Here is a 12,915-nt window from a genome sequence, read left to right as displayed (position 1 = left end):
ATGATTATATTAATAAAATATTATTCTTCTATAATCTAAATCATTTTCAGTGAACTAAACCTTCAGCAGATTTATCTTCTGGTATCTTTAAGTCAAAATCTGAATGCATATTTTAGAAGCCCAATAGAACTAATCAATGCCACATAGTTTTCAATATTGAATAGTTATATCCTCAAATATATATTCCTTTCCCAGCACATAGGTCTTACATATTTTGGCCCCACTATCCACAAGATTTTTCTTTCCAATTTAATCACTAAATAGGACTGTATTTATAAATGGTACCAGTTTTGAAAAATAGCTGATGTATTCTATAATTTCTTCCCAGTTGATTTACAAATAAAAATATTGTTAATCTTATCTTTTCTAACAGTTGATAATAGCCATATTAAACTTGGAATATTATTTCCCACTAAAAAGTTTCATTAAGAGACAAACTGGGAAAATAAAGTTAGGCCATTTCATATCCAATTCTCTGTAAAACAAACAACCAAAAAGACCCCCCAAAAAACCAGAACAAAACAAAACAAAACAAACACCTCACAAACAAAAAAACCCAAACTGTTGCTAGAGTATCATTCAACTGCTATTCTCTGGTTTATAAAATACTATAGGATTTTGAGGGGTTGGTACAACTTCAAAGTTTAAAAGGTAAATATGGTTTTATCTGCAGAATCAGATTCCAAAAGTACTAATTAATGATGAAAATGGAAAAAATCCATGAATGTTTTACTGCATTATATTTCATAATTTTAAAGAGTGGTAACAGAAAACTTCCAAGCATGAAATATGTGAGGAGCAATTTATGGCACTTTTAATATATTTTTATTTGGGTCTTTATTCATTCTTGGTATTAGTTTATGGTTAATTTTATTTTTTTTAAGATTTTATTTATTTAACAGAGAGGGAGACAGTGAGAGAAGGAACACAAGCAGGGGGAGTGGGAGAGGGAGAAGCAGGCTGCCCGAGGAGCAGGGAGCCCGATGCGGGGCTCGATCCCAGGACCCTGGGATCATGACCTGAGCCAAAGGCAGACACTTAATGACTGAGCCACCCAGGCACCCCTGGTTAATTTTAAATAAAAACAATGTTACAGGCACCTGGGTAGCTCAGTCAGTTAAGCATCCACCTTCAGCTCAGGTCACAATCCCAGGGTCCTGGGACGGAGCCCAGCATTGGGGTCTCTACTCAGTGGGAAGCCTGTTTCTCCCTTTCCCTCTGCCTGCTGTTCCCCCTGCTTATGCTCTCTATCAAATAAATAAATAAAATCTTAAAAAAACAAAAAACAAAACCAATGTGACAAAACCATGGAGACAATAAAAAGATCAGTGGTTGCCAGGGGCTGGGGGAGGTAGTGAACAGAGGATTTTTAGGGCAGTGAAAATACTTTGTATGATATTATAATGAAAGACATGTCAGTATACTTTTGTCCAAACCCACAGAATATACAACACCAAGAATGAACCCTAAGGTAGACTACGGACTTTGGGTGTTATGATGTGTCAATGTAGGTTCATTCTTAGTAAAGAATATACCATTGTGGTGAGTGATGTTGATAACGGGGGAGGTTGTGCATGTGTAGGAGGAACTAGGGATATAAGAGAAATCTCTATACCTTCCTCTCACTTTTACTGTAAACCTATAACTGTTCTAAAAAAGTTAAGCCTTAAAAAAAAAGCCCACAATGTGATATATCTTCATAACTCTTTGCATGTGAGTTTTGTAATTAAAATGTAAAAGTTATCATCAATAACACTAATGTTATGTTGCAAACAGCATTATTTTCAAAAAACAATCCTATTGTCTACATGTAAATTTTAATACAATTTCTCATTTTGAAAGTATTAAAAAATGGTTAAAAATAGTTTTTTCTGCTGAGTTGGGCAAAAGAGAAAGTACTTGTGTAAAATACATGCTAAAATATGTGTAAAATATAAAAATACAGAAGCTTATTTGAAGATCTGACAAGGCTTTTTAACACAAGAAAATTCTGGGGCTGTACTTGATAGCTAAATTAATCAAAAGATTTATTATTTCCCTTATCCTCACCACCTACCCCTGAACCCTGCACCAAGTTTGCATTGTAGCAACCTACATCGTTCCTTGGTATCTTAGCATTTTAAAAGCTCTCAGGCTTATAATGGAGTTCTTATGCTACTAGCTCAAGACAGGTCACAAAGGTGTTCTTAATAATCGAGTACTGGCTATATATCTTATTATACTAGTATCAAGCCTTACAATTTCATAAAATAATTAGAGGCCAGATAACATTCACATAGGAAGAAACCACAATTAATACTAATTTACTAGACCATGTTTTCCAACCTTCAAGTAAGTAACATCTAGTGATTTTTTCTATATCCATGTATCTTTATACTAATAGTACTTTTCTTTAAATTGACTTACTTTGGCAAAAAGACAAATTTCTTTAAAAATTGAAGTCTATCTAACACTACAGATATGTCTGCTAACATTGTCATTTTCTAAAACATCAACATTTAATACCAATTAAAATTTAAACGTTTGCTCAGATATCATTTAAGATTATCTCGATACTAATAGTGACAAGCACATGACCACGTTGAAACCCACTGCCTTAAGATGAACTCAGCTCTGATGTACTTATCTGAAAAAAGGTATCCAGTGAAACCCCAGAAGATCTCATCAGCACATGCTGCTAATGACTGACACAATTACAACACATATTTACATACGAGAATAAACTGGAATACTGAGTTGCTTTTTTCTCTTAAAAAAAAAAAAAAGATTAAATGTAAGATTAACCTCATGTAGAAAATTCAATATATGTAAGATGACTAGATGTAAGAGGACCTTATTGGCACTGAAGGAAATTCTTATTTCTAGGGAGGATGAAAAACTGATTTCAAGTTAAACCAAAAGAATATTTGAATAGGAATTATCAGTATTATATAGCAAAGATCATACACATCTTAGAAAAATTTAGCCAAAGGATTCTCAATGAATTACAAAAAAAAAAAAAAAGTTTCGCTTTTTAAAAGCTGAATAAAAATTTTGAAGCAAATCTACTGAGGCCATTTTCAGATATTATTTTATCTACTGTTTTAAAATAGAAATTCAATGTCAAGGTTTATTACCTTTGGCAATTCCCATTCCGAACGAGATCCATCTGCACTGTAGTAATATTGTCTACCTTGATCATCAACATGCTTGAGCCACTACAAAAACAAAACAGGTGTAAAACAACAAACACAAAAACCAAAAAAAGTGTTATTTTTTAAATCTAACTAAAAGTGAGTTTAAGCTTATACAACCAGAGACATTTTTCTTGTGAATTTTATTCTACTTCCTCAAGAACACTGTAAAAAAAAATTTACAAACTTATACTAATAGATTTGTATTTTAAGTTTGGTAAGAGTAAGTAAACTCAGTATTAAATGTGAATTTATTTCCTCTCTCCTTCCAATGTCAAGTTAGTTCCAATGTCAAGCACCACTTAACATAAGAAAATATAACATAAAAACACACAGATATACATATACACCGGACACAGTGCCACACTCATTCTGAAAACAAGGTTGAGAAATGAACAAAAGAGAATATTTTTTTAAATCTTCAAATATAAAACTACTGAACAATTTAAGCCCAACTTCGTGCAAACCCTTAGGAATTACCTCCTGCAGCCAATACATTTCTCACTCAATACCATTTAAATAACACTAATAATAAAACTTCATACAATGTAAAACAGGGACTCTGAGGGGCAAAAGACTAAGTACTGCTAATTTAACATATGATCTTAAATGTGAAATACATGAAAACTAATGTGTCCTTATGTTCTAGTGTGAAGTAATTAAAGCAAGCACAACCAATCAGTTATCTTCTCTGATAATACCAGATGTTAATACATAAAATTTCAATATGCATTCCCAAACTAGTTAATCATAAAGTACTAGATTCATGGTTTTTGTTTTACATAACTTGGTTATAAAAGAAAAAGGAGTATACAAAGTGAGGAGGTATATCATAGTAACATATGCTGAGAACACTATTCCTAAAAAACCATTCCTCAAGAAAAATATAAAGAAATATGCTTACCCATCAAAAACTAATGATGTAATATATGGTGATTAATATAACAATAAAAAAATTAAAAAAAAAAGAAATATGCTTACTGAAGAAGTCTAAACAGAATGACACTCAATAGGTCCACTCTTAAAAAGGTCTGTCTTAAACAGTTTTGACACCATAAAAATCAGTGTAATTACAAGCAATTTATAACCATGAATCAGTAGTTACATAATGAGTTTTCATGTTGTCAATTGGCATGATTTCAGAATTACAATAAAGAATATTTTCATGCGTTTTTAAACTACTACTAAAACTTCAGTACACAACTATTTCATGAAAGGATTCTGACCAAAAAAACTAGATGAGAAAAAAAGAATGTACCTTTTCATTAGTATAGTCACTGGTATATAAGGTATGCCCACGTTCATCCAACTCTTCTGACCAACCCCTTGGAGGAGAACCACACTGACTATCTGACTGGCTGTAACAAATGCTGTGGTAGTTTTCTTCTGATGAAAGCTATAAATAGTCAGAAACATAAGGATTTTTCTTCTTTGAATATATATATATGCAGCAGTTGCAAATCTAAGCAATAAACTGTAATTAGCCATAAGCACTAAGATGTCTTGACTATAACTGAAAATTTAATTTTCAAAACAAACTGTTAAGTCTTTCAAATAGTACACTGTAAGTGGTAAGGTGAAATTAATAATAGTTATTTTATCACAACGATGTAACCCTGGAAAAATTCACCATAATAAAACTGAAAACAATGTTTTCAGACAGAGATAAAATACTACCTTCTATTATTTAATTCTGCTTTTGAACTGAAATCAGGTTAAAAACCAACAGGAGAAGGGGCGCCTGGGTGGCTCAGTCGTTAAGCGTCTGCCTTCGGCTCAGGTCATGATCCCAGGGTCCTGGGATCGAGCCCCGCATTGGGCTCCCTGCTCCACGGGAAGCCTGCTTCTCCCTCTCCCACTCCCCCTGCTTGTGTTCCCTCTCTCGCTGTGTCTCTGTCAAATAAGTAAATAAAAATAATAATAAAAAACCCCCGACAGGAGTATGGGTATACACATCCGTGTGTAAGCAAAATAGGGGATGAGGATACTTCATCAGACTGAGTTTCTTGAAAATTCTCATGCTTGGCAAACAACAGTGCTCAAGATATAAATATATCTTGAATTATGTTTTTTTTAATGTGCAGAATTGGGAGAGAAGAGACACTAGTCTTGTAATACTGTATTTTATGTTCTAATTTATTGATTTTGTCTAATTTATTTCCTCAGTCAAATGTTTATTAAAGATAGTTGGAAACTAAACTTCAAAACAAGAAAAAAATATTTAAAAAATTCAAACATGACAGAGAGGTGAAAAAATTCAGTATGGAAATAACTTAGAAAGCATGATAAAATCCAGACATACAAGACAAGCAATTAAGATTGACAAAACTTAACTTCTGCTTTCTCAAACAAGAGGCACCATAATGTGAGTGAGTAGCAACTTGCTTACTGCACTTAAACTTCATTCATTCACAAATATTTATGAGATCAGCTCTCGTAAATGACCCCTCCAGGGTCACTTTTAGGTAGATTCTCAATGTTGTAGAAGTAACTTAAAGACATAAACATACTAATAGTAACATGTTCACAAAAACTGACATAGACAACTTTACAGAAGCCCTGCATAAAGTGAGCTACATACGTTTTGTAACAGTAATGTTAAAAATGGAAAACCTATTTCAAAAATCAGGACTTATTGTTAAATTGAGACCACTTAAAATATACGTTCATGTAAGCAAAGTACAATAAAATCTTTTAGAAACAGAAAAGAAATCTATACAATGGAATATTATTCAGCCATGAAAAAAAAGAATGTAATTTTACCATCTGCAACAACACAGATGGACCTTAAGGCCATTATGCTAAGTGAAATAAGTCAGACAGAGAAAGACAAATACCGTATGATCCCACTTATGTGGAATCCTCAAAACAAAACAGAACAAACTCGCAGACACAGAGAACAGACTGGTGGTTGCCAGAGGTGGGGGAGGAGGCACGTTAAATGGGTAAAGGGGGCCAAAAGGCACAAATTTCCAGTTATACAATAAATAAGTCATGGGGATGTAATGTACTACATGGAAAACACAGTTAATAATACTGTATTGCATATATGAAAGTTGCTAAGACAGTGGATCTTAAAACTTCTCACAAAACAAAAAATTTCTGTAAGTGGTGATAGATGTTAACTAGACTTACTGTGGTGATCATTTTGCAATATACACAAATATAGAATCACTAGGGTTGTACACCTGAAACTAGCAATGTTGTACGTCAATTACACCTTAATAATAGTGTAAAACTAATTTAGGAAACAAAGTCACTAAATCAATTTTTTCATAAACATGACTCCCTAGCTGACGAAATGCTCCCATAATTTCCCAATTTTTGTGCAGTAAGATGTTCCTTTCTTGCATGAAAAGAAACCTCCGGTATCTCAACATGTTTTATTTCTTTATAAAACCAGGAGTACCTTTAAAATCTTGATATTTACTGCTAGAAAAGAGCTATTTAGTGGTAATTAAATAAAATTAAGATTATTTTTGGTAAGCATTCTCTAAATGTTAACCATGCCATACTTGTAACTCCATTCAGCAGGGTACTTGGCTCAGTAACTTTGGGGTATATATTTTGCAGCAAATATAGCCTTATAGAGGGGGCTACAGAGATGTTCCATTTACAGGAGAATGGCAGGTACTGAAATGATAACCTGGATTAAAACAATTTAAAATATTACATAAATTTTTCAAGAATCATCCAGAAGCAAGAGGTTAAGAAATACTCAGAGATCAAAAACTAAGTAGAATATAAAGACCAGCTTTCCCTTTGAAGGCATTTGCCAAACCCCAAACTAGAACATTAGTTTTCAAGGCAGTGAAGTATTAGGGAACACGAATCGAGACTACCAAAAGTAGGGAGTGTAACAGGATTCCCCCCGAGAATAAAGAACTGGAACCCCAAAGAATTATGCCCTCAGATTATCAGTGAGCCTGAAATAAGTCTTGTCCTTTATTCCTCACAAGGGAAATAACAGGAATCTCCCCAGATAAATGGGGGGAAATGGGAGAATCTCCAACCACAAACCAGGCTTCATGCAATCCAAATTACTACTAACTAGATGGCCTACAAATACTAAAGCTGAAAATTCAGTTTCGAATGTTCACAGGATACTAGCTTTCTGGCAGAAACAAAAGCAAATCCTCTCTGACAGAACAAGTTTTCAACCCCAGCATTAAAGATTTCTATATATAAAAATTTCCAAGTACTATACATAGTCTCATATTAAAACACACATACGGGGATGCCTGGGTGGCTCAGTAGGTTAAGCATCTGCCTTTCGCTCAGGTCATGATCCCAGGGTCCTGGGATCAAGTCCCACATTGGGCTCCCTGCACAGTGAGGAGCCTGCTTCTCCTTCTGCCTGCTGCTCCCCCTGCTTGTGCGCTCTCTCTGACAAATAAATAAAATCTTTTCAAAAATAAATAAATAAGTAAAACACACATATGTGGACAAGATGTGAAACAAAATACCATGAGTAAGAGTCAGCAGAAAAGCAGCATAATCCAACTCTTAAAGACCTTATGTACTAGGGGCGCCTGGGTGGCTCAGTCGTTAAGCGTCTGCCTTTGGCTCAGGTCATGATCCCAGGGTCCTGGGATGAAGCTGCGCATCGGGCTCCTTGCTCAGTGGGAAGCCTGCTTCTCCCTCTCCCACTCCCCCTGCTTGTGTTCCCTCTCTCGCTGTCTCTGTCAAATAAATAAAATGTTTAAAAAAAAAAAAAAGACCTTATGTACTATTTATATAAAAAATAAAATATAAAATAAGACTAAAGAAAGATATGACAAATAAATGAAATACATGATCCTTCACTGGATCTTTCATTGCAGGAAAAAAAACTATAAAGGATATTAACTGACAAGTGAGAAACACTGAACATTAACTGTGTATTAAATAACATACCAATATTAAACTTCTTGGGTATGATAATTTTTCACCAAAAACAATGACAACAAAAAGTTTTGCTGGAAAATGTCCTTAGAGAATAAAATATTATGTTGTCTTAATCCAAATGGTTCAGAAAAAAAGTTACTAGCAGGCAGAAGGAGGAAGAGAAAAAGCAAATGTGGCAAAATGTTAAAACAGGTAAATCTAGATGGTTATCTAGTATGTGGGTGGGGTGTTCACTATACTATTTTTTTAGGTTTAAGACTTTTCAAAGTAATAAGATGGAGAAGCTCTCCAAAATAAATAAAAGCTAACATGTTTTTAAAATTTAAGGATTGGTTTAATAATAAAGATGAAAAATAGTGAACAGGAACTACATCAAAAATTACTGAGAATGAAGCACAAAGAGACACAGAGATAAAATTCACAAATAAAGGGAAATCAAAAGACACGACCAATGTAAGCAGATTAAATATTCATCTAACCAAAGTTCCAGAATGAAAGGAAAGAGAAAGTGGGACAGAGGCTATATACAGAAAACTAGGAATTTTCCAGAACTAATCAAGGATAGGACTCCTCAAGTTCAAGAATCCCAACAAAAGGGGCGCCTGGGTGGCTCAGTCAGTTAAGTGTCTGCCTTCAGCTCAGGTCATGATCCCAGGGCCCTGGGTTGGGCTCCTTGCTCAGCGGGGAATCTGCTTCTCCCTCTCCCTGTTTGTGTTCTCTCTTTGTCAAATAAATTTTTAAAAATCCTTAAGAAAAGAACTGTATATCAAGTAAAGATATTCTTAAAACACGAGGAAAAATAAATTTCCAGAAAAAACTACGATTCTATCACTAACATCCTCGGTAAATTTTAAACTAAGATTCTATCACTAACAAATCCTCACTAAGAAAATTTAAAAGTACATGCTTAAGACAGAAGTTATCCAAGACAAACGTTATCCAAGATAATCTGATTTGCATAAAGGAGTGTGAGGGGGAAAAATGCGAAATAAGAGGATGAATTTAAGAATCAACATGTGCAACAATAAGAGGGCTAAAAACAGAAATAAAAGCCAACAACAAACAGCACATACAGTTCTCACGTGGCCTTAAAGAGCAAGAGGATACTAACTTTAGACTTTGGTAAGTATGCATGTTAGCATTTCTAAGGCAGGGTCCGCCCCAGCAGCACTACTGACATTCAGGGCCAGATGACTCTTTGCTGTGGGAGCTATGGAGCTATCTTGTGTATCAAGGATGTTTAATAGCATCTCTGGCTTCTACCCACGACATGCCAGGAGCCCTCCCCAAGCTGTAACAACAAAAAAGTGTCCCCAGACATTGTCTAATGTCCCCCAGGAGGCAAAACTGTCCCCAGTTGAGAACCATTGTTCTAGGGTAACCACTAAAATAATAAGCTCTAATTAGATGGAAGAGTGACACTTACTCCCCCCTCTCAAGCCCCACTAAAAGCACTGAAATACGTTTTAAAAGACTTAAACCGCCAAGAACAGGGAGAACACAAGAAAAGAGCAGTCACAAAACTCTGGAAGCTGAGAAGCAGACGAACAAGACTAACTTATCTACAAAGAAAGCAGATTCTAAAATGGTGGAGGTAGGCAAATGGAGTTGGTGAGGGAAGTGAAATCCAACCACTTTACAGAGCAGAATCTTCAAATGGCTCAGGAACTGACCATATTAGGTCCTCCTGGAACTAGGGGTGAAGGCAGGGGTATTGCAATGAGGACTAAAATTGCCAGAATCCCTTTCCTTCAGGCCTGCTTGCTAGGTGTGCACCGTCCCCTCTTCCCAGCAAAAGTACAGGAATTAATTACCTCTTATGAGGGAAAAACAGTAAGATTCTGATTTGGAAGACAAGAGGCACAACTGGGTCATGGGTTCCAACCAGAAAGAGGGGAGACTGAGGGACTATATGCAAAACTAAATGCTGACTACCAAGACCCTGGCAGCCCTTACTTTCCTGGCAGATTTTAAGACTTCTGTGAAGACTGAGCAGTCTAAAAGAAAGACCTACTGGTTCTGACCCTGGAGACTCCTGGCAAGTAGCTGATCCACATCGCCATACACTGAAGTTCAAAATGCCCTCCAGTTGTGAGGAAAAAATTATTTCCAACCTAGAATTCTATACTCAGGCAAGCTATCAATTAAATATAAGAGCAGAATATAAACATTTTCACATACAAAGTCTCAATATTACCTCCTATATGCAATCTTTCTCAAGAAATTATTAGAAAATGTGCTCTAGAGATGAGTAGTGTAAGCAGAGATTCTAATATACAAATATATTTATTAATATGGAAAGCTAAAAAGCATGTTTAAAGTTGCTGTGTGTACTTTAAATTTCCTTATTCTATAATTAAACTCTTTCCCTAATTCTTCCAAATTATTAGACTTTATATATATTATTCATATACAGAACAATGTAATTTGAAATCTTTCTAGATCTACAATTCAAATAATTTTCCCAACATTTTTCTTATTATAGTAACACATGAACAAATTTCTCTCACTACTCTCGATCTCATTCTTGAACACTGAAAGTACAAGTTACCACCAAACCAAAGCTATAAATAACCAACTGAAAAATAGGACAACAAGAAGAGTCATTAACTACAAAAAGCTTTTATATTCCGCTAAATACAAGATGTGTTACCTGATTTTTCCAGCTCCTACCTAACTGGAGTTCTGTTTTTATTATACATGCTTTCTGTAAGAGCAGAGTGTCCCATGCAGGTGTAGGGGCCTCTGTCTATCAAACAGCAGGATTTAACTCCATTCTATCAATCCTACCCAAGTCTCTCCTGCATGTCTGAAGAGTCCCAAGGAATCTCTCCAGACCTCTGACATGACTGTTTCTCAAAATATAGCTGGGCAAGTTCACTGCACGACCCTCCAAGAGGTGCAGGGAAAGGTGAAACAAAGGTGGGGGGAAGTAGCATGAACATTTGATAGAGAAAATAATGATTTTAGAGCAAATGGTCATACTTTACAAGATGGCTCATTTATGGGAAAGGAATTACATTATACTTTCCTTACATATAAATAAAAAGTGATCTTGCACCTCTGACGGACAAACACTGAAAAGCATCTCAGTAGCCAAACCAAACCAATACAGAAAAGTGTCTGTTTTAACCAGTTCATAACTTTGTTTTTATTTATGTGGCTAAGTCATATCATATATTTTCTTTCCTTTTCCTAAAAAATGTCCCCGATTCAGCAATACAGTAACTGTGTTAGTATCTTCTAGAATGTGAGGGAACCCACTGGCACTAAGCAATTTTAAATGAGTTAATTCAGGAACTAGTAAACACATTATAAGGTTAACTACTGTCTATTAGTTAGACATTAGAAAATAACTAGCATTAATATAACGAAACTGGGAAAGAACATTTAGTAACTTAGAGATTTCAAGTGTTCTACCATTTCAATACCAAGAAACAAACTATTCACTTCTTTGGCCTTGAATAATGAAGAGAGAGAAAGTTTGCTAAGTCACTGGTTGAATTATTCATACCTCTTGGTCTCCTGGACTCTGGAAATCTCCTTTGCTTATGCCTGTATCCCGAGTCCAGCGAGGTGGTTTCCAGGTTCTTTCCTGGGTTCCTCTGTTATAGTAGTAACAACGCCCTGAACTATCTTTATGAGTTTCCCATTCTCCATTAATCTGAATTGCTGGGCTCCCAGGAAGTGGGGGAAGAGCAGACTGGGATATTTTCAGTTCTTGTAGATTAGCGTAGACAGGAGAATCTGGACGTCCTTGATTTGGAGGTGTCGCTGCCTGTGAAAAATGTGAAATATTCAGGCTTAAACTGGCATAACATTTACAAATAAAAATTAGGTGAAACATGAGACATAGAAAATACATATAAACTTATTTTAAAACATACATACAGGTGTACATATTCTCTCTAAAGAAAGAACAATTTCACAGTATTAAAATTCATGATTTGGTTGAAGAAAACATAAAAGCTTCAAAGAGAATCCAAAGTGTACTTAATAACTTCCCCTCACCCTGAAAGAATAGTCCACTAGAAGTCAGGAACTGTGGGTTCCGGTTCAAGCTCTGGCACTAACAAGCTGTATGACATTGGATTAGATCATCTCATCCTCCCTGAAATTGAATTTTTAAATCTCTGTAAATGAGGGAATCAGCTTAAACCACACAGGTCTCCTTTGTCTCTAGAAGTCTATGATTTTAGGCAATTTTTTAAAATACAAAAAGTTTTACATATGAGTAATTCAACATTTATTCAGAAAACTATCAAAAAAGATTTTATGTTCTAAACTCAAATATTAAATCAGGAATATATAAGTGAAAGATAAAGGAGATAAAATACCTCAGCTAAGAATTTACTACATTCTATTCTTTCTCAGCTAAATTTCTCAATCAATAAATCATTTAATCTCTTCCTAGGTTCCTTATTTGTGAATTTCCTAACAGTGGAAAAATAAGAATGAGTAGTAACTGATTTAAATGCTTAATCTCAATCTACAGCTTTACTTTTTATTTTTAAATGTCTCACTAGATGTCAGTCAAGAGCAGAATATTCTTCATACACTTTGCATAAGGACATTGTAAACATACTAGTTACAATTCTGGTAGCTGAAGAAAAAAGCACACGTCTGAGAACACCTTTTTACACTGTGCATTCATATTTGTGTACATATCTTTCTACAACAGAGTTTCTCAACCTTGGCACCAACAACATTTTGGGTCAGATAATTCTTTACCATGGGGGGCTATGTTGTGTGTTTTAGAATGTTTACTAGCATCTCTGGCCTCTACCCACTAGATGACAGAGGCATTTCCATTGTGTCAACTAAAAAGACTCCAGACATCACCAAATGTCCTCTG

General features: G+C 35.0%; 1 protein-coding gene across 6 annotated transcripts in view; it reads right to left on the bottom strand.

Annotated features, from left to right (window-relative positions):
• The window catches only part of ARHGAP12 (Rho GTPase activating protein 12), a 115,875-nt gene that overhangs the window by 45,782 nt on the left and 57,178 nt on the right, over positions 1-12,915 (bottom strand). For 3 of the 6 annotated variants that reach the window (XM_025885786.2, XM_025885787.2, XM_025885788.2), the window contains exons 5-7: positions 11,575-11,838; positions 4,432-4,569; positions 3,117-3,197 (exon numbers count right to left, since the gene is read on the bottom strand). In XM_025885786.2, coding sequence (XP_025741571.1) covers positions 3,117-3,197; positions 4,432-4,569; positions 11,575-11,838 — 483 coding nt within the window. The remainder of the gene's footprint in view (positions 1-3,116; positions 3,198-4,431; positions 4,570-11,574; positions 11,839-12,915) is intronic. The other 3 variants (XM_025885789.2, XM_025885790.2, XM_025885791.2) reach the window with 1 other exon arrangement.

Source organism: Callorhinus ursinus, unplaced genomic scaffold (assembly GCF_003265705.2).
Source record: "Callorhinus ursinus isolate GAN/ISIS: 27379988/994484 unplaced genomic scaffold, GSC_fseal_2.0 scaffold62, whole genome shotgun sequence".
NCBI lineage: Eukaryota > Metazoa > Chordata > Mammalia > Carnivora > Otariidae > Callorhinus > Callorhinus ursinus.
The sequence above is the reverse complement of the archived record's forward strand: the minus strand, read 5'-3'. Positions and strand labels throughout refer to the sequence as shown.